Source organism: Hippopotamus amphibius, chromosome 2, assembly GCF_030028045.1.
Source record: "Hippopotamus amphibius kiboko isolate mHipAmp2 chromosome 2, mHipAmp2.hap2, whole genome shotgun sequence".
In the NCBI taxonomy this organism is placed as follows: Eukaryota; Metazoa; Chordata; class Mammalia; order Artiodactyla; family Hippopotamidae; genus Hippopotamus; species Hippopotamus amphibius.
The window spans coordinates 206443954-206465594 of NC_080187.1; the positions used below are offsets into that span (position 1 = coordinate 206443954).

Genomic DNA, 21641 nt, shown 5'->3' on the forward strand with positions numbered 1-21641 from the left:
TTATATCTACTCTTCCTGCATCTCATCAGAAAATGGTGGAGATTTATAACAAAAGGGCACACAGGCCTATGGGGTTATGTGAGGCTAATCACATCAGATTCTGAGGTTTATGAGCTTAGACATACACTTTGGAGGACTGCTGGCCCTCATACCCTATCTGTTAACTCTGTAATGCATAATATATAAACTTAGCAGTGCAAATGAAACAACAAAAAAGGGACAAAAGTGTTAGCATCTGCTACCCAAGAGCTTCCAATTACATGAAATCATTTCCAAAGCTGAGGTGTCCTTTCCTGCTTATCCAGAGTTCGATACCACATACAAAGTTGGGTGCTTGAGATTAACCTTCCTGTAGCAAATGCCTAGTTAATAAATTTGAACTTTGCAGTGTAAATGTGTTTCACCAATGTGAAAGAGTGTGTAGTGATTTGGGAGGCAAGAAATTTGGGGCAAAGGCTCAAGCTAAAAAACAAAAATATTTATTTAGCTTTTTGGAAATATAAATAACACAATAAATGACAAAAAGAAAAACAAAAAAAAACCCTGACATATGTGATTGATCATCTCCAGGCACAACAGCATTTATTAATGAATATAAAAAATAAATTTTATTATTTTTACCTGCATTTCCCCCACCTTAAACTACATGTATATTTTTGGAAGCTTGAGTTCCTAAGAAAATTCCAGTTTCCACTATACCAGCTTCCACAGTGTGACTGAGTGAGGTTAATCAAGTTCCCATTCTCATAAGGAAATTAATTTTTATCCTTGGGGATTCTGAACCACCAGACCTCTAGGAATTTAAAAAGCAGGTGCTTTCATCAGGATCCTTGTAACACGGGGAAAATGCAGCCATCATCCATTAAAACACAATCCAGTTTGGGTACAGGTGCTCTTCAGGCTTTCCAAGTTCTCCACGTGACTACCAGAGGAGGCCACCAGCTTTTCTGGCAGTGCAGCCTCTTCAGCTGCACCAGAAGTGGGATTCACAAAACCAAAGATAAAGCATTTCTGACATTTCTTCCTGGAAGTTAGGGGGCTCTATGGGTAAGAAAGGTAATGGAGGTTTTGCATCAAGTCTGCCTAAACAAGCAGTACCGGGGGAAGGACCGCTAAATCTACCCAGTGCACACCTGTGTCGAGGGTATGAGTGTACAGAATGTACTTACCCATCACCACACAAGAAAGATAAGAGTAAACTTACAAGTCACTCAGGACCAAGCCCCTCGAAAGAGAGGCAAATTTGGTGAACCAAGGCCACTGCCTGTCATAATAACCTCAGTTCACCTAGGCCCTTTCCTGAAGAACCATATTAATCTCCTGATTCAAGAGGCACCTCTGGCCAGGACAGAGGACGGAAGGAAAATGTAACTTCTGGGAGTTTAGAGGTTGTGGTTTAGTCTACGGTACAAGAAGATGGCAGCGTCATGATACTTAGAGCTGGAAACAGCCTTGGCTGGACGACAATCCTGGAACATCTCTACTAACGCAGCTTAATGGCGGTTGCCCAGATGTCGTTGCTGGGGAGCGGGGGAAGGACCCATCCTTGGGGAACGGAGTTGCCTTTGGGATGATCTGATGGTACCAGGTACTGATCCCAATCATGCCTTAATAAGAACATTGTAGAACAACTGTTTATTTTTGTTTTATTCCAAGCAAGATGTCAGCAACTAAATATTCTATTTCAGAACTTAGCTTTCAAATGACCAATATGAGTCCACTAAAGAACTTGATTTCTAGAAATTATGCAAAATGCTATTCCCTAAATGTACATATAAATGGGACAAAACTCCAAAGAATTTATATTTTATGGATAACCAAATAATGAATACACAGTCGATCCTCATTAATTGCAGATTCTATATCTGCAAATTTCCCTATTCACTAAAATTTATTTGTAACCCCAAAATCATTACTTATGGTGCTTCCATGGTTACTTGCTGACACGCACGGAGCAGTGAAAAATCTGAGTCACCAAAAGGCATGTTCCCAACAGTGGTGGAACAAGGTGACACTGCCTTCTTGCTTTCAGCTCTCCTACTGATAACAAGTAACTTTTTTGTAGTCTATTTAGTTCCACATTCTTCACATTTTTGCACTTTTTAATTGGCATTTTACTGTTTTAAATGGCTCCCAAGTATAGTGCTGGAGTGCTATAGCTAGCATGAGAAAGCTGGGATATGCCTTATGGAGAATATATATATGTTAGATAAATTACCTTCAGGCGTGAGTTATAGTGCTGTTAGCCATGAGTTCAATGTTAATGAATCAAAAATATATATTAAATAAGGTGTCTTTAAAAAGAAAGACAATGTTATGTACTGATCGGTTGATGAAAATATTGTGGCCAGAGGCTCATAGGAATCTAACTCTGTATTTCCTTTAGGAGCAGCAGTTTAGTATTCTCTAATTCAGCATTTGCAGCTTTATAGAACACAGCTGCTGTGAATAAGGAGAATTGACTAGAATATAGTTAAAGGCTAAAACTTGTATGTTAGCCAGAAATACACTTTTCCCAGAACAGTGCTAAAGAGCACTGCTGGACCTTTGGAAGGATCCTCAGAGATCACTTAGTTCAGTGGTTTTTCAAACCAAGCTTTGAAGACCCTTAGGCCCCAAGAAGATGTTTTGGGGAGTCGAGAAACAACACAGTGCTTCCAGTCAATAACAGATTTAAACTGCCTGTGGAACCCATTCATTCATTCATTCGTTCTGTTTACAAACTGATTTCTCAAAAGACTACATTTGGGAGGGTACTACTGTTTACGTTTGAAGGCCACAGTCTAGTCCATCATTTTCATCTTGTAGGTGAGGAAAGTAAGACTCAGTTGAAAACTTTACCTAGCTTATTAATAACTGCAGATTAAGGTGAGACTCCTTGTTCCTAGCTCTCTTGGCTTTGACCTGTAAGAACTCACAAGTCAGTGTGGGTCTTAAACAGTCTCCACAGGTAAGTACACAGGGAGCGTTTCTTTTCCTTGGTCTATTTAGCAGCAGAAGAGAATTAGGAAAAGGAAGTCAGTGCTTTAAGTCAACATAACAGCTATAGCATGGGATAATACAGAGGGCAAGTCACAACCTGAATTTCAATGTCTTCACCTGTTAAAATAGGGACATCTACTTCTCAAGAATTGATGAGGATGACACAAGACGTATGTGGCATGCTTCAAACTTGGAAACATTATATAAACTCATAAGGAACTAAAAATATATATACACACACACATACATACACATACACACCTTCATACACCCACACAGTAATAGACTTCAACAACATGGGCACTTTGTGCACTGCTTCTTGCTACCTAAGGGAAAGAAGATGTAGAGAATACCCCTCCGACCTTATCTGGATGAGCGCTGGCAGGGAGTGCTCAGCTTGGAGGTAATACTGCCGGAAAGGCTGCAAGAGGTGAGCGAGAGGGAACTCATCTGAAAAAAGAAAAGGCACAATATCATGTCATCATGCTTCATACGTAAAGCATATTTCTCAAGCAAAGTGACCTAGTCTATGATTATACAATTATGATCAAATGTGTTTCATCTTTATCCCTGGTTTCCAGGACATAGTTTAGAATTCAAATCCTAAAGGTGTCATTTGTCGCCTACCACCTCTTAGCTTAGGTGGAGATCATCCACGAGGAAAAGAGCTGTCCATCTAGCATCTTCCATTTCTCCACTGGTTACAGAGGAACTTACCTGGATCCCCAAATAACTTAGACTCAATTTCACGCTTCTGAAGTAAAAATTTCTCTTTTTCTTTCCTCTGTTTCTTCTCTAATTCTCTTTTCCTCTCTTCCTCTTGTTCTCCTTCCAACATGACTCTGAGGGCTCTCTCTTCAGCTTCATATAGTTCAGAGCGTTTTTTAATGAGTTTTCTCAGTCGTTGAAGGTGATGCTCAAACGTCTCATCTGCTGAGGCTGGAGGACAGACCCCTGGGCAAAGAGATCCAAATGGCATTTTAGATACAACTTTTTCTCACCCCCAAATCCATGTTCTAATGAGCAGACTCAAAGTCCTACTTACAGTATGAATATGATTACAATTTACAAATTCCAATCAATCTTCAAGGCTCAAATTGATCTTTTGAGTCTTCAATTAATTTGACCCTACCTTGACTTTCTCTAACTCCTCTTTCTGTATCACACAACTTAACCTTTGATTTTGTTTATTTCTAATGGTTTTGGTCCTTCAGTTGGAGAGTTCCTCTACTAAAGGGAGGAATTGTCTTTTACTTCTTCACTGTGAAATTCCTACAGCACAAACTCTTAGATCCAACTAATAAGCAATTCTTCCTCTGACTGAGTCTGAACTTCTGCAAGTGCACACTTGGATACGTGAGAAAGAAACACACATAACCAACCACAATAACCTCACAGTCTGCCGCTGGTAGGATGACCAAATGTTTCATTTTCCCAGTTTTAGCACTGAAAAACCAGTGTCCTGGGACACCTGAGATGGTTGGTCCCCGTGATTTAGAGGTCTGATTCTTTTATCCCTCAACCACTGCAGCTAAGCAGTTGTGGAATTCACTCTCCTATCTTCATCTCCAAGCCTAACATTTCTTCAGATCCTTTTGTCATGATTTCTTTGTTTGAACAAGTTTTCATCCACTCATTCTCACCTACAGAAACTCTACAACTCAGATCTATCTTCTACTAAGTTGCCAATTATTTTCCAAATACACACAAAATTCTTATGCACTGAGAAATTCAAGCTGTCACTTTGTTGCTTCATAATAATTTCATGGCTTTATTTCATTTCTTTACCTAGACCAGGGACTGGCAAACTTTTTCTATAAAGGGCCAGAGGGTGATTACTTTAGGCTTGTGGGTCATACAACCTCTGTTGCAAGTACTAAAACCTCCCAGTACAGCAAAAATACACAGACACTCCATCAGCCCCAAAGTGCCTTCAGACCCATGAGTAGCTGTGGCCTGTTCCCATTTCAGTTTGCTGGACCTGCACCACCCAAGCTCATCACCCTCAGCCTTTCAAGGATCACTCCTGACCACCACGACACATTCCCTCTGAAATGGCACTCCCCACCAATCCTCCTCAGGACCCCCTGCCCTGACATGACCTAGGTTCCCTCCATCTCTACCATTACTTGTCTAGTTCCTGCAGCTCCTAGCTACCAGTGCCTTCTCCTTTATTCCCCTTTAGCCACCCACATCTTAGGGCCTCGCCCAGTCTTTGGACCTTGGCATGATCAGAAAAATGTTTCCACATCTGAAGTCTTAAACCCAATTATTCTCTTCTCTGACTTTCTACCCAAGACTCTGTCAGCTTCACCAAAACCTCCAATCTAATATATCAGATTTCACCAAAACGTGTGGTCACCCATAAAGCAAAAACCTCAATAGCCCTGTGCTCTGTGCTCACCTGCAGACTCATCTGATCATGTGACATAGTACCAGTGTACAGTTACATCAGCTCAGCCCATAATAGCACCTCCCTGCAGCCATACTCCCACGTGTCTCTGGTTGGCTCTCACTCGTTCCTCACAGCAATTATTTCACTGCTCTCCTAAAGCCTTACCTCCCTACCCTTAGCAAAGCATTTAGCATTTTTCCTAGAGAAAAGAGGTCATCAGGCAGGAAGTCCCGTAACGTCTGTCCCTGACTTTACTCATCTGCATCACTACCCAGCCTCGCCCTCTTCATTTCCACTCCAGTGGAAAATGGGTCCTTCTCCACTTAAGTTAATCTCTCCATCTGCAATCTGAATCTCCCTACCTCCTATAGGACCTTGAGCCACCAACTATCCCTCCTTCAAAGGCAAACTTTTAATACGCTAAACTCACTGCTTGCTTTTCTTATCTCCTATTCCCTGTTTGATCTAGTCCAGTCCGGCTTCCACCCACACCACCCCACTGAAATGCCCCCAGTTCAGACCACTAATGATTTGTTGGGTACTAATTCCCACGGATGTTTCTTAATGTTTATATTACTTGATGGTGATGGTGATGATATGAAACACTTATACAGCACTTACTATGTGCCAGGATTGTTGTAAACACTATATGCATGTTTGCTAATTTAATTATTGCAACACCTCACAGACAGGTACTATCACTATTCTCTTCTGACAGGTGAGAAAAAACCAAGGCACAGAGATGTTTAAGTAACCTGCCTGATATTATACAATCTCTCTAAGCATTTGCCACCTCCCAGAAGAAAGTAGGGGGTCTACACTTTCCTCCTATCTCTCCGACCTCTTGATCTTTTTTGTAGCCTCCTCCTTACCTATCTTGATTTTGACATTCCCTTGGATTTTTTTCTTTTTGGCCCTCATCTCACACCATACAATCTCCTTAAGGTCACTCTTACTTATGGATACCTGCTGATAAACTCTTATCTAGAACGTACCACAGGCACCACAAACTCAGCAGGTCCCAAACTGAACTCAGCAGCCCCAAGCCTGTTCTTCCTCCTGTTTTCCTGGTCAATTAGAATGGTATCATCATTCATTCAACAGACCAAGCTAGAGCCTGAAAGTCATTTTTTTCCTTCGGCTCCCACATGCTGAGTTCCCCAAGTTATTTACTTATATGTACACACACACACACACACACACACACACACACACACACTCTCTCTACTCATAACTCTTAAATGTATTTACTTTTCTCCAACTCACCATCTGACCCTTAGTTCACACTTCCATATTATCCCTGCCCAGACTGCAACAGCCCTATCAGTCTCTCCTTCCCCTCCCTCCTAGAAGCCCCAACCTTTCTCTACTCTGCCAGCAACTGATCTTTGCCATCATTTCACTCTCTGCTTAAAATCTTTCAGTGGTTCCACTCAGCTTTAAGCACAGCCGAAAAGTCTAGCCTAGCCCATCAGACACTTTGCGATGTGTCCCTGCTTACATAACCAGCTTCATTTTCTCAAAACTTACTTGGAGATGCACATGCCTTAAACAGAGAAGTTAGAAAGTTGTTCTTTTCCTTTTAAAGTATCCAACAAAACCAGTTACTAGATACTAAATCATTTTACATTCAAGTCAGTTAATTCCACAGAGCCTGCTTATTTTACATCATAATTTCTCCTAAAATTTCTTCCTTCTTTTGGACCAGAGTGAGGAAGACTAATAGTGAGAAATTATGCTGGTAAATTCACTTAGCGTAAGTCTCCTGAACACTCACCTCACAGAGGACATAAAGTAGAGGAATATTAAATAGTAGCCCTCAGGTTTTGTATTCTTGTAAGGAAGAGATAGAGGTAGACACAGTGGATGCAAACTCCCCTCTGATTCATGACTGCCCTGTGGGGTCATCTGATTCTGAGACGTGAATCTGAATCAGCCAGTCTGGAGGCTGGCATGCAGAAGCTAATCACTTAGCTAGTGAATGAGCCTGACTGAATGCACATGTTCCAACGAAATTTTATTAAGGGTCTGAATTGCAGTTTTCCATTATATTTTAAACCACACAGGGCAAATCATTTGCTATTGTGGTACTTGCTAATTTGTGTACTCTCAAATATCCCTGGTGAATATCAATGGCCTACAGCCTACTAAATAAGGCAGCCTGTTGTCCAAGCCAGGTGCAAACGAGAAGGAGCAGTAGGTCACCTCAGCCCAGATCAGGAAAAGATGGAAGATGCTGCATCTGTATTTACTTTTGAAGCACAGTGAGAGCTAAAAATGGCAAAGATGGGACTGAAGGCCCTCCAGACAAACAGACTGGCAAGAGCAAAGATCCAGGCAGGCAAATGAAAAGCACAACTGGGGAACTTCTAGAAAAACAGTGCTCCCTCTAGAGGCAAGAGGAGACCACTGAGGTTTTCTGAGTCCAAAAGTGACATGCAGGTAAGCCAGGGACACCCATGCAGTCTGCAGGGCACTCCCTGCCCTGTCCAACCATTCATACCTCTTCAAATAGCAATGTTTCAGGTTTGAAATGTATCTGAAGGAGCATGCTAAGTTTTAGACACCTTCGGAAACACCAAGTAAAGATAGGATAGTTTTCACCTTGGTATATGGGCAAAGTTTACCAGCCACGCCAACCTCACTCAGAAAAGCGTGGCCAGGAATGCCTGGGGTGGGAATGATGAGTCAAGAGGAAGACAGAGCAGTGGGTTCCCACATCCTTTTCAATCCTGGCTACCCAGGGCTAAACATCTTCTGAGGCTTCCTGCTTTGAAAGTTCTGAGGTACTGCTGATAATAAGCTTAGTTACCCTACTGGGTGAAAGCAATAAAGTATCAAGCATTTTTCCTTCAAAAATTTTGGGGAGGAAGGGTGCTAGGATAAAGAAAGGGAAGAAATGCAAAGCCACGGTTACCTTTCCTTGCTGCAGCCTCTTTCCTGAGTTTCCTCAATTTCTCCAAGGCCCGAAGAATGTCCACCATTCTTTTGGTGTCTGCTTGTTTTTTCCTCACTTCAGATAAGACACCATCAGCAGCAGCTTTAAGTTCTTGTTCCTGGAAGAGAAAGAGAGCCCATGAGACCTAGTATGGAACCTAAAGAGGAACAACCTTACATCAGAGAAAAGCTGCCTGGCCGTGAGATTTCAGAGGATCAGACAGTCCCAGGGTTAAGAAAGACTCTACTGGATCTTCATCCCAATTTCCTGGGCCATGTACATACAACTCCCTGCTACACTGGTCCAGCCAAGAGATTATCTTCTTTGTAGCTTCGACATGAGCCCTTGTCTTTGTTTCTTCCCCAGAGTTTCTCAGCGTGTGGTTCAAGGAACATCTGCATCCAACTTACCCTGTTAAGTTGGGGCCCTCTTGTTAAAAATGCAATGCCTGATCCAAAGATTCAGACTAGCAGGGAAGATAAGGAATGAGGTCGGAAAGGCCCAGGACTCTACAATGTTCTCAGTGACAATCTAAGCACAGTTTGTGTTCCACTGCTCTAAAATCTCAAGGATCTCTTTGATATGATAGCCTTTCAAACATCTGAAGACCTAATCTTACTCTTAAGTTGGTTTACGTGTAGACTAAATAAGCCTGGTTCCTCAAGTCACTACGCACAGGACTCTGTCTCCAGTACCCTCGCCGTGGGTAGTAGGGAGGATCCTTTTGCTTAAAGCTCTCTTTCCTGAGATAGCTTCCTCCACAAGAGGGCAGACAGCAGTATCAAGCAGTATCAGCAGTATTTCATCTTGTGGAACTGAAAACCACAGCCACAGAAAGACAGAGAAAATGAAGAAGCAGAGGACTTTGTACCAGATGAAGGGACAGGATAAAGCCCCAGAAAAACAACTAAATGAAGAGGAGATAGGCACCCTTCCAGAAAAAGAATTCAGAATAATGATAGTGAAGATGATCCAGGACTTTGAAAAAAGACTGGTTGCAAAGATTGAAAAGTTTACCAAAGACCTAGAAGACTTAAAGAGCAAACAAACAGAGATATGCAACACAATAACTGAAATGAACAATACACTAGAAGGAACCAATAGCAGATTAACTGAGGCAGAAGGGCAAATAAGTGACCTGGAAGGCAGAATGGTGATAATCACTGATGCAGAAAAGAATAAAGAAAAAAGAATGAAAAGAACTGAAGACAGCCTAAGAGACCTCTGGGACAATGTTAAACGCACCAACATTCACATTATAGGGGTCCCAGAAGGAGAAGAGAGAGAGAAAGGACCTGAGAAAATATTGGAAGAGATTATAGTTGAAAACTTCCCTAACATGGGAAAGGAAACAGCCACCCAAGTCCAGGAAGCGCAGAGAGTCCCAGGCAGGATAAACCCAAGGAGAAACACGCCAAGACATATAGTAGTCAAGCTGACAAAAATGAAAGACAGAAATGTTATTAAAAGCAACAAGGGAAAAACGACAAATAACATACAAGGGAACTCCCATCAGGGTAACGGCTGATTTCTCAGCAGAAACTCTGCAAGCCAGAAGGGAGTGGCATGATATATTTCAAGTGATGAAAGGGAAGAACCTACAGCCAAGAATACTCTACCCAGCAAGGATCTCATTCAGATTCGATGGAGAAATCAAAAGCTTTACAGACAAGCAACAGCTAAGAGAATTCAGTACCACCAAACCAACCTTACAACAAATGCTAAAGGAACTTCTCTAAGCGGGAAACATAAGAGAAGAGAAGGACCTACAGAAACAAAAACAAAACAATTAAGAAAATGGTAATTGGAACATACATATCGATAATTACCTTGAATGTAAATGGACTAAATGCACCAACCAGAAGACACAGACTGGCTAAATGGATACAAAAACAAGACCCATATATATGCTGTCTTGAAGAGACCCACTTCAGACCTAGGGACACATACAGACAGAAAGTGAGGGGATGGAAAAAGATATTCCATGCAAATGAAAATCAAAAGAAAGCTGGAGTAGCAATACTCATATCAGATAAAATAGACTTTAAGATAAAAAATGTTACAAGAGACAAGAAAGGATATTACATAAAGATCACGGGATCCATCCAAGAAGAGGAGATAACAATTATAAATATATATGAACCCAATATAGGAGCACCTCAATACATAAGGCAAATGCTAACAACTATGAAAGAGGAAATGCAAGGCAGAAACAGAGACACGGGTGTAGAGAACAAACACATGGACACCAAGTGGGGAAAGCGGGGAGGGTTGGGGGGGAATGAACTGGGAGATTGGGATACCAAATTGTACACTCTAAATATATGCTGTTTATCGTCTGTTAGCTGTATCTCAATAAAAGTTCTTAAAAAATAAATAAATAAAAATAAAAATGGTTAAGATAGTAAATTTTATGTTGTGTTTTTACCACAATTGAAAAAAATTTTTTCACAAAAAAAAAAAAAAAGCTCTCTTTCCCATCTGTCAAATAAGCACCTGTAACTTCACCATTACAGGCATAGCATGCTGTTTCACTCTTTTGTTCCTGCAACTGCACCTGTTGCTTTCACTTAGTTTTGACATTTCCTACAAGGCATTTCCTATCATCCTACGATGATATGGCACCATATCATCTGGGAAGCCTCCCTTGATACGTTCCACCAGTGGATTAGATATTCCTTCTCTGGGCTTTTATAGCACCTACAGTTTAAATCCTAACACACCATGCTATACAGACATGATCCCCCATGATGCTCTAAGCCCCCAAAACAGGCTTTATGTCCTATTCATCTCTATCGTCAGCACCCAGCATTGGGCCTGCCATAATGGCCCGATTAGATCTCTGACTCAAATTCCCTTAGATTAAGGCATTGCCTCCAAGTACTCTCCTTTAAAGTGCTGATAGATTCCTGGAGGTGTGAAGACAAAGCTTGCCATCAATACACTTCAGAGAGGAGTTGGATCAGAGTCTAGGGCTGTAGCAGACACAAGGAGGAGTGAGAAATATCAGCTGGTTGTGGAGAGTGGAGGGAGAGGGGAAGTCCCTAGAAGATTCAAAAGTAATGAGAATGCCTTAACTATTTGACCCATTTCCGGTTTCACCCTGGCGCTCTACAATTTCCTAATCTGTAAAATTGGGATAATACTGCCTACCTCTCATGATTGTTACAAGATCTGACATACTAAGGACCTTAGCATAGTGCCTAGCTTATAAGTGCTCAAAAATGCCATCCTTGAACTTGGGGATATTATTTACCTTGTAAACAAAGGAATCCCGGGGAAACCATCATTATTGCCCCATCAACCAATTAGGGTATATGTTCCTTGATAAAAGGCCCCAAGTTCTATTTTGTATTCTTAAAATCCCCTAGGACTTCCTAAGGTGGTGCAGTGCTTAAGAATCCGCCTGCCAATGCAGGGGACACAGGTTCGAGCCCTGCCCCAGGAAGATACCACGTGTCATGGAGCAACTAAGCCCGTGAGCCACAACTATTGAGCCTGTGCTCTAGAGTCTGTGCGCCACAACTATTGAGCCCATGTGCCGCAGCTACTGAAGCCCATGTACCTAGAGCCCGTGCTCCTCAAGAAGAGAAGCCACGGCAATGAGAAGCCAGCGCACCTCAATGAAGAGGAGTCCTCGCTCTCAGCAACTAGAGAAAGCACTGGTGCAGCAACGAAGACCCAAGGTAGCCAATAAAAAAAGAAATCCAATAAATAAATAGATTTTTAAAAAAATCACCTAGAGCAGTACAAGATACAAGGACCCAGATGCTTGTTTGTCTTGAATGTTATTAAGTGGACAGAATATTGGAGCAGGAAACATCTGCCATCCCTGCAAAACCACTGTGTAATCCTATACTTCGTATTCATGGGATTTTGCAGCGCACCTAGAGCATTTGTATTGTGTACTAAACACCATTAACACGTAACCAATATGGAAATATGAGGTCAGAAAGGCAAACTATCTCTTTATTTTACGGATGGAGAAAACGAGGCTTAGCCCTGAGCAACGACAGCGCAAAGCCTCACGCCCCATCAGGTGTCAAACACCACTACCCCTGCCCCCGTGTGCATCCGCTGCTCTTACCCGCTTCTTCTCCTCCACCTCCTGCACGCACTTGACCCTCCAGCGGTCAATCTCCTGCTCGCGCTCCGCTGCCCGCGCGGCCTCCGCCTCCCGCTCGGCCTCGCGTTCCCGGGCCCTCTCGCGAAGCCGCAGCCGGCGGCGCCGGACCCTCTCCAGCCTGCGCCTCGCCTCGCCCAGATAGGCGGCCTGGGTCAGCAGCCGGAGTCGCTCGGCCAGCTCGGCGCGCAGCGGCTGTGCCTGCGCGTGCAGCTGTGCCCAGGCCGCGCCGTCGGCCTCGGCCTCGCGCAGGGCCTGGCCCAGGTCGCGCAGCCGCCGCACCAGGCGCAGGGCCCCGCGCAACCGGGCGCGCACCTCGCCCAGGCTGGGCCCGGCGGGCGCGCGCGGGGGCACCGGGCAGCCGGCCCGCCGCGGGGTTCCGAACACCGCCTCTAGCCACTGCCGGTCGCGCAGGCGCTGCAGGGCCGCGTCCCCGAGCACATCGGACGGCGGCGGTGCCTCAGGCCAGCGCGGGCTCCAGGGCGGCCCGGGGCCTGGAGGCGGCGGCCGCGGTCGCTCACCGGCGTCGTTCCCTAGGAAGGGCCGGCACTGGGGCGGCGGCGGAGGCAGCGGCGGCGGCGGCACCGGATAGAAGGAGCCGCCGCCGCCGCCGCCGCCAACGCCGCCGCGGGAGGCTTCCCCGGGGGCCCGGGGCTGCAGAGCCAGCGGGGGCTGGAGGAAGGGGGCGGAGGCCCCCGGGAAGGGGCCGGGCCGCTGGGGAAGAGGCGGCGGGAAAGCCGGGGAGGGTAGCGGCGGTGGCGGACAGCCGAAGGGAGCGGGAGGCGGCGGCTGCGGGGGCGGCGGGCCCGGGCGACCCGGGGTGAAGAAGGGTGGCAGAGCCATGGCCACCACGGAGGGATTCTGAGAAGTGACAGGAATCGGAGTGGTTCCCAGAGAAAGTGTCTTCCGGGAGGAAGTGACGTATAACACGCGCGACACTAGTGTGACGCACGCGGCCCAGGGAGCCCGGCGCTTGGGTGGGCGTTCATTCAACCCTTTAGTTCGTAAATACTGTCCTTACTGAGCATTCTAAATGCCGAGCTAGCAGCTTTGAAGTGAGACTAAGAGATACAGTTCCTGTCCTCGTAGAACTACCTATCTAGTAAAGAAAACACGTAAATCGAGTAATCATGCAATCAGATACAAAAGGGCAGCGGTGAATGTAGTACTACCAAAGAAAAGGGGGCAAGAAGAGCCTATAGGAAAATTAGATTTAAAGAGGTTGGGGGGGGGGAGGTGCTAAGGGGAGGTTGAGACGAAGTGAGAGAGTAGCATAGACATAGATACACTACCAACTGTAAAATAGATAGCTAGTGGGAAGTTGTATAACAAAGGGAGATCGACTCGATGATGGGTGATGCCTTAGAGGGCCAAGACAGGGAGAGCGGGAGGATATCGCGGGAGGGAGGGGGGATATGGGGATGTGTGTATAAATACAGCTGATTCACTTTGGTATACCTCAAAAGCTGGTACAAGAGTGTAAAGCAATTATATTCCAATAAAGAGCTTAAAAATAAAAGAAAGAAAGGAAGGAAGGAAAGAAAGGAAGAAAGAGAAAGAAAGAAAGAAAGAAAGAAAGAAAGAAAGAAAGAAAGAAAGAAAGAGAAAGAAAGAAAGAAAGAAAGAAAGAAAGGAAGAAAGAAAGAAAAAGAAAGAAAGAAAGAAAGAAAAAGAAAGAAAGAAAGAAAGAAAGAAAGAAAGAAAGAAAGAAAGAAAGAAAAAGAAAAAGAAAGAAAGGAAAGAAAGAGAGAGATTGGGGAATGTTGTCCTAAGGATCTGAGACTTCATCTGAGGTCTGAAGGGTAATTATGAGTTAAATAGCAGAAATAGAAGAGAAAGGAAGAGAGGAACGCGCAGTCCAAATGGGAACTGCATTTACAGAAGTCCCCTAGTAGACTATAGGAGTAGTTCTGGTGCGGAAACTGAAAGAGTGCCAGCTTCATCCGAAGCACAGAAAACCTGAAGGGAGCCTGGTGATCCTGGGAGGTGGATAAGATCGTAGCGTCCAGGATCTCATATCTTAAGAATAGCGGGAAACCTCTGGAGGGTTTTAAGCAGGAGAGGCAGGGAAGGCCATTCATTCCACGTGATTAGATTTTTAAAATTAAACTGAGATAATTATAGGTTCATATGCAGTTGTAAGAAATAGTACAGCAAAATCCTGTGTACTCTTTACCCAGTTTCTCTTGCAGAACTGTATTGTAATATCAAAACTGGGGATGTTGACATTAATGGTGAAGATTCAGAACATTTCCATACTTCCAGGATCCCTCATTTGCCCTTTTATAGCCACACCTACTTCCCTTCCTTAACCTCTGGCAACCACTAATTCTCCATTTCTGTAACTTTTGTCCTTTCAAGAATGTTATATAAATGGAATCATACAGTACATAAGCTTTTGGGATTTACCGTTTTCACTCAGCCTAATCCTGTAGAGATACATCCAGGCTCTTGTATCGGTGTTCCTTTTTATTGCAATAAATGTGTGCAGAAAAAGGTGTGGATAAAATGAAACCACACTTTGTGTAATCATTCACCTGCTGAAGGATATTTGGGTTGTTTCCATTTGGGGGCTATCATGAATAAAGCTACTGTAAACATTTGTATACAGGTTTTTGTATGAACACAGACCGTCCTTTCTCTGGAATAAATGTCCAAGAGTGCAATTCCTGGGTCATATACCAGTTACATGTTTGGGTTTTAAATAAACTGCCATATTATTTTCCAGAGTGGCTGTACCATTTTACATTCTCACCAGCAATATATGAATCATCGTTTCTCTGCTTCTCATCAGCATTTTATGTAGTTACTATTTTTTATTTTAGACAACCTAATAGGTATGTGGTGATATTTCACTGTGGTTTTAATTTGCACTTCTTTAATGGCTAGTTATGTTGAATATCTTTTCATATGCTTATTTGCCATCTGCATACCCTCTTCATTGAAATGTCTAATCATGTTTTTTGCCCATTTTCTAATTGGATTTTTTGGGTTTTCTACTGTTGAAATTTGAAAGTTCTTTATGTATTCTAGATATTAGTCCATTGTATGTGATTTGCAAATATTTTTTTCCCAGTTTATTGCTTGTCCTTTCATCCTAACATGTTTGTTTGCTTTTTTAGAGCAAAATTCCTAATTTTGACGAAGTCCAACTTACCAATTTTTCCTCTTATGGATCATGCTTTTGGAGTCAAATCTAAGAAGTCTTAGCTCTAGATCCTGAAAACTTTTCTCCTGTGCTTTTTCTAAAAATTTTCTAGGTTTACATTTAAGTCTGAAATCCATTTTGAGTTGATTTTTGAGACTTAGTTTGAGCCCCACCCCCACCCAGTCCTTTTGACTGTCCAATTGTTCCAGTATCACATGATTAGAGCTTTACTTTTCAAAGCTGTAAAGTGATGGATGATCCTTTGGGTAAGAGTCCAGCTCTGTACCATGAGAAGAATCAATATGAGCCTGACCTCACTTCCCAAGGGACCTCTAATATTTCTCAGAAGCTTTGTAATATACTACATATTTATTTGTCTTATGTATTCAGTAATTATGTAATACTGTACATAATATTTAAAGGCTTCAGTTGCATCTTAAAATTTATTAGGTAAGGTATGGATATACCTTTATATTTTCTAGATGGATACTCAGTTATCAAAACCATTTATTGAATATTCTTTTTCTCATTAATTTGAAGTATCAACTTTTCCAATACTAAATTCCCATATATATTTGGGATCTATTTCTGTACTTTACATTCTTTCCCATTGATCTGTCCATTTGTGCACTGGTACACACTTAAATACTTAAAGGTTTATAATATTTTAAAAATAGAGATGCAGTCCCTCCTCATTCTTCATTCAGTTGTTGTTTAGGTGGAGAGGCTCTGGAACCAGTCTACCTGGAGTTAAATCCTGGCTGTTACTTACTAGTTGTGTGACCTTAGGAAAGCTACTTAACCACTCGGGGCTTAAGTTTCTTCCTCTACAAGGACTGATAAATTTGTACCTCACAGAGTTGTTGCATGAAGTGAACAAGAGTGACACAGAGTAAGCACTCTAAGTGTGCATTATCATCTTGCTTGTTCATCATGCTTATTTTTTCATATGAACTTTAGAATCCATTTGCCTAGTTTCATTTTAAAACTTTACATTTTATTAGAATATTAAAATTATAACTTAACATAGGCATAACATATTTATAATATTGAGTTTTCCCATTGAAGAACATGGAATACCACTTTTCATCAGATTTGCAAAAATACCTACCCATCCACTCTTCCACTCACCTTAGTCCAATCCATCATCTTCTAGTAGGCTTATTATAATAGCCCCAAGTGTCCCTGATATAATCCTTGGGCCTCTATAGGCTGTTCTCTTATACCACAACCAGAGTGGTCTTTTAAAATTTTAGTCTGATAATGTCATTTCTCTACGCAAAACCTTCCAACAGCTTCTCATCTCACTCAGAATCAAAGCCCGGGAAGGGAACTGGAAACAGCAAGATCAGCTTGTAGTTTACCGTGGAGGGGGCGTGGGTTCAAGGGAGTTGTGTTCTATGTGTTGATAAGAATTTATCCAATTGGCACACACACTACTATATATAAAATAAATAATAAGAACCTACCGTATAGCACAGGGAACTCTACTCAATACTCTGTAATGGCCTATATGGGAAAAGAATCTAAGAGAGTGGATATATATGTTTTTATAACTCATTCACTTTGCTGTACACCTGAAACACATTGTAGATCAACGATACTCCAATAAAATTTTTTTAAAAAATTGATCCAAAAGACAGGAGGAAAATGATGAGGTAGGAGATAGAGGGCAAGTGCTGGAGAAGTGTCCACAAGTAGGCCTCTAGTCATGTTTCCTTCCATTTATCTCAGAGCCTTCCCTTCCCAACAATCTAAATCACACATCTAGTGATGTCCAATTCTTGTGCTTAAAACCCTTTTAATACGTCCCCACTATTTTCTGCATAAAATTACCACCTAACCTGGCATTCAAGATATTCTATAACTTTTTAAAAAATGTATGGAGCACCAGATATGGGAACCACCATGTAGGTGCTGGTTATAGTTAACAAAACTGGCATGATCTTCATGCTAGTGGACTTACGGTGTGGTTGGAAAGACAAGTGAAAAATAAGCTTGGGGCGTCTGCTATAGAACAGGAAATAGAAGGTGGTGTTTAGATGCTTCTGGGAATGTTTCAGAAGGAAGGAGACCAATTATGTAGTAGAGGTACTAACAACAGAACTGAAGGCCTTGAGAAATGAGAGGGGAGGATGGGATCCCCTCATAATAATGTAGAGTGACTGAGTTTTGATAAAAGGAATCCTCCAACTGTAACTGGAGAGAAAGGCTGGGTGCTGAGGCAGATAGTTTTATAGATTTGATGGTGGGAAGATGAGTTCCATCTTTTGATAGTTTCTCAATGAAAGGCAAAGTCTTTAGTAAGATGGAGAGGAGAGAGAATATATTAAACGGTCACCTCAGGGGAGTAACATGAAGTCGTACCTCTTGCCTATTTCTCAACTCCTAAAGCTCCCTAGTTGTTTCACATTTCTGAGATTTTAATTTTCATTATTCCTTTCTGGCAAATTCCTACTTGTTCTTCCAGATCTATCTGGGCTATCACCTTTTGTGCCACACCTGGTACCTACCTCACTTCCATTATTATAATGCACTGATGTGCTTGCTGCCCCTACCAGACTAATAAGCTTCTTGGAAAACTTGGTCTGTATTCCTAGTGGGGTCCATGCAGGATATTTAAGTAAGGATCTTCAATCAGTGTTTAACATAAACAGACTTTTTTTGTCTGTGGAATCTACAACTAGGAGAATTTATTAGAGGAATATGAAAGTGTCAAGGATTAACCAGTAGCTCATGATATCTGTGTCCTTTTACAAACGGCATTGCATATGGACACACCACAACAATGGCTTTCATTTAATACCTTTGTTTTATTCAAATGTCAAAACAAGTTTCAAGATACAAATCGTATTATACTGTTGTGTTTAATTTAAAAACATCAATTATGGTTTGTTAACATCTTCCAAAACCAAATGTAAGTTGTTGTGACTAAAATGTCTCCCAGCCCATTTCTGGAGGACTGCCTTTAATGTATTTAGTAGCTATTCCAATTTTCACTCTACAAAAAGGAAAATGATGAGCCTATAAGAAAAAGATAATGACCAGTTATAACATGAAAGACTTCCTGAGAAGAACTTTAACCATTACTAGAGAGACCAAAAAGGATACCAGTTTCTGTTCCGTACTATAACAACCAGGCTGAAACACTTTGCAAAAGTACATTTCTGGTCCTACCCAAGCCATAAATAGATATCTCACATCTTTTATTACATCACAGAAAACCCAATTCTATCAACAAGATTTAGGATTTGCTAATAGCTTAAGGTTCTTTTTCTAAGAAAAAGGGGGGTGGGGGGGACACAAGAGGAAAACTCAAGAGTTTATAAACCAAAAATTGAAAACAAATGTTTAAATGTACTCTGATTTAAACAACTTCCAATGAGGCTGAACTAAAGGAACAGTACAGAAACCTGTATCAATACAGAGGGACAGAAAAGAAGTTTAAAAAGTACCCAAATATTTTAATATTTATGGAATCGAATGAAATAATTTTCATTGTTAACTTCTCAAAATTTCCCCCACTGTTTAGTTTTGTTATATAAAGTTAATAACTTATATTTTAGTATGAACACATTGCCAATAGCAAAGCACAGGTTTTCTTTAATGTTCTACGAAGCCAAAAAATTAGACAAATATCCAGCACCAGAAAACAAAACAAAAAACTAATTACTTCAGGTAAGTATACAACATGGGGGTATTTTATTTAGTTCAGCACATGGCTATTATGATTGATGCTGCATGCTACTTTTCGAATTAGACGTAGTATTTTTCTGAAGATTTAAGGCAGACTTCAATTCCATCTGCTCACTCATAATACTAAAATGGACCAAGGATGGCAAATAAATCAGACCAGTCAGCAAGAGAATGGCCTTTTTTACAGTACCAATGGGGAAGTTAGTGTCATGTATTAGCAGATAAGACTAAGAATACAGCTAAACAAATCATCATATGGTTCTTTGGGGTACTTTTTCCATGAAATCTTTAACTACTTGGAAACTACCTGCTCCAGTTCTTAAGATGAGTAAAACTTTAATAGTCTAGTATCTTCAGGAAACAAATGTGGGTAGAGAAAGTTAAACTAAAGAATGGAATCCCAATCTCCAATTTTAAAGAATTTATTTTCCCATTTGTAGAGTAACATTATAAAATCCACAGTTATTGCAACACCTGCATTGCTTAAACGAACTCCTAAGAATTTTTTTAAAGCATATATTTTAAAAACCGAACCAAAATAATGTACATTTTATCTCTGAACACTGTCATTAAAGTCCATGTAATGTCAGTCTGTATAAATCAATATGTTACATAATATACATGATCTGATTTTTATCCTAAAGTCTTCTGACCATGTATCATATCCAAGATAGAGCCAATGTTTTTAATGTCAGACTGTAGAGACAGTTATGATCCTAAACAAAAGAAGGAAAACTTTATATACACGACAGAAGTCTGACAGTTTAGCTGTTTGCAGCATCTGCTTGACGAGGCCATCCTTCTTCTTCAACTCCAGAGTCATACTCCTCTTCAGAGGATTCTTTCGTTGGAGCCCTATAATGAAAAGCCATCAGTGTTTTGTTTTGGTTTGGTTTTTTAATAAGAATTAGGGGTAAACACAACTTCTCAAAAAAAAATTAATAATAAAATAATAAATTAATCCACCTAGCTAGAAAAGCCACACACACACAAACAGAAAATATTAAGAGCACTTCTATTTGTAGTAATTATTTTGCTACCAGCCTTACTGGAAACAAATTATCAACTAGTTTCCCCTGCATAAATTTTGAAATTCACTGCTTTATTTAATGTATTTATATTATTAATATGGACTGACAAAAATGAGTTAATTATATATTACATAACTAGGATTACATGAAAAACAGGTGCTGAAATAGTACTGTATTCTTTGTTTGCAACAGTCAGCCAACTAAGAGGACAAACCGTTAGCAAATGAATGTAACAAATACTTCTTTCCAAGAATATTTAAGCACACAAGCAAACATAGGAACAGGCTCCATTTAACAAAAAGCATCTTCAATGTGTGAGATTAAAAAGAAAAAAAGATTCTGATTTATAAAAAACAGTATTTTGGCCTGTGTTCTTATTATGAATGTTTACATAATGTACAGTATGCATTCAGAAATTATTTTTGCTTCAACATTTACTTTCTATAATGTAGTGCTTTGGTATTCCCACAGCACCCCTCCTTCCCCAACAGATGTACAGTGTTGTCTCAATGTTGTATCTACAATGTCACATGAGTACATTGTGTGGGTTTGAAACCAAAGGATGAATGAAGCATTCAGAGACTTAATATTTGAAAAAGGCAGACTCTGTATTTTATGTTATTACAGGTACTAATATTTATAAAAAGAAACTATACCATGCTGTTACATGTTTTCAAGTACATGTTGATTGGGGAGGGTTTTTTTTTAAATACTATTCTAAAGCAGCAGCTATAGAAATGCTGAACTAAAATAAAATTCCATATCTGGACACACCTTCATAATTTGTCATTTGAAGACGTTTTAAAATCATTATTAAATAACACATACTCTTAGGCTCTGAAGATTATGTAGACCAGAACAAATTCAAGTTTGGTTTGGGTAACTATTCATTGTCAAAATTCACTGGAATGCTTAAATTATGTTTGATAAATGAACATTCATCCTCAGCTTTAACTTTCTGATGCTTAAGTGTTTGGGCAATGAAGTCTAAGTTCAGGATGAACTTTCTCATGCTTAATCTCAGGCTAAATGTAAAGGATATTTGTAAAGTTTGAATAAAATTCTGTTTACTAATTTTGAGTTGAGTATGGAGGAAAGTGATTGTATGTTTGAAAATTGAAAGTGTTCATCTTGTGATAAATGTTTGATTCCAAGGAGGGGAAAAAGAGCACTTCTAATATTAAGAACGCTTAATGGTAAAATATGGGAAACAGCACACAACCAAAAACTACAAGTAATTTTCCCAACATTTTTCCTAACAATTTTTTTACTGAAATAAATCAATAACAAGGCTTCAACTGTGAAGGCCTTTTCTCCAACAAAAAGTA

General features: G+C 41.0%; 2 protein-coding genes across 2 annotated transcripts in view; both read right to left on the reverse strand.

Annotated features, from left to right (window-relative positions):
- Positions 1–457: 457 nt before the first annotated feature.
- Positions 458–13325, reverse strand: PDCD7 (programmed cell death 7). The gene is made up of 5 exons (XM_057725013.1): positions 12403–13325; positions 8295–8433; positions 3700–3936; positions 3345–3432; positions 458–1607 (listed from the first exon to the last, which is right to left on the reverse strand). The coding sequence occupies exons 1-5, from the start codon at positions 13279–13281 to the stop codon at positions 1484–1486; spliced, it is 1467 nt and encodes a 488-aa protein (XP_057580996.1). The 5' UTR covers positions 13282–13325; the 3' UTR covers positions 458–1483.
- A 5060-nt stretch (positions 13326–18385) lies between these two features.
- CLPX (caseinolytic mitochondrial matrix peptidase chaperone subunit X) overlaps positions 18386–21641 on the reverse strand; it is a 45274-nt gene continuing 42018 nt past the window's right edge. The window contains exon 14 of the mRNA XM_057723353.1: positions 18386–20137. Coding sequence (XP_057579336.1) covers positions 20047–20137 — 91 coding nt within the window. The 3' untranslated portion in view covers positions 18386–20046. The remainder of the gene's footprint in view (positions 20138–21641) is intronic.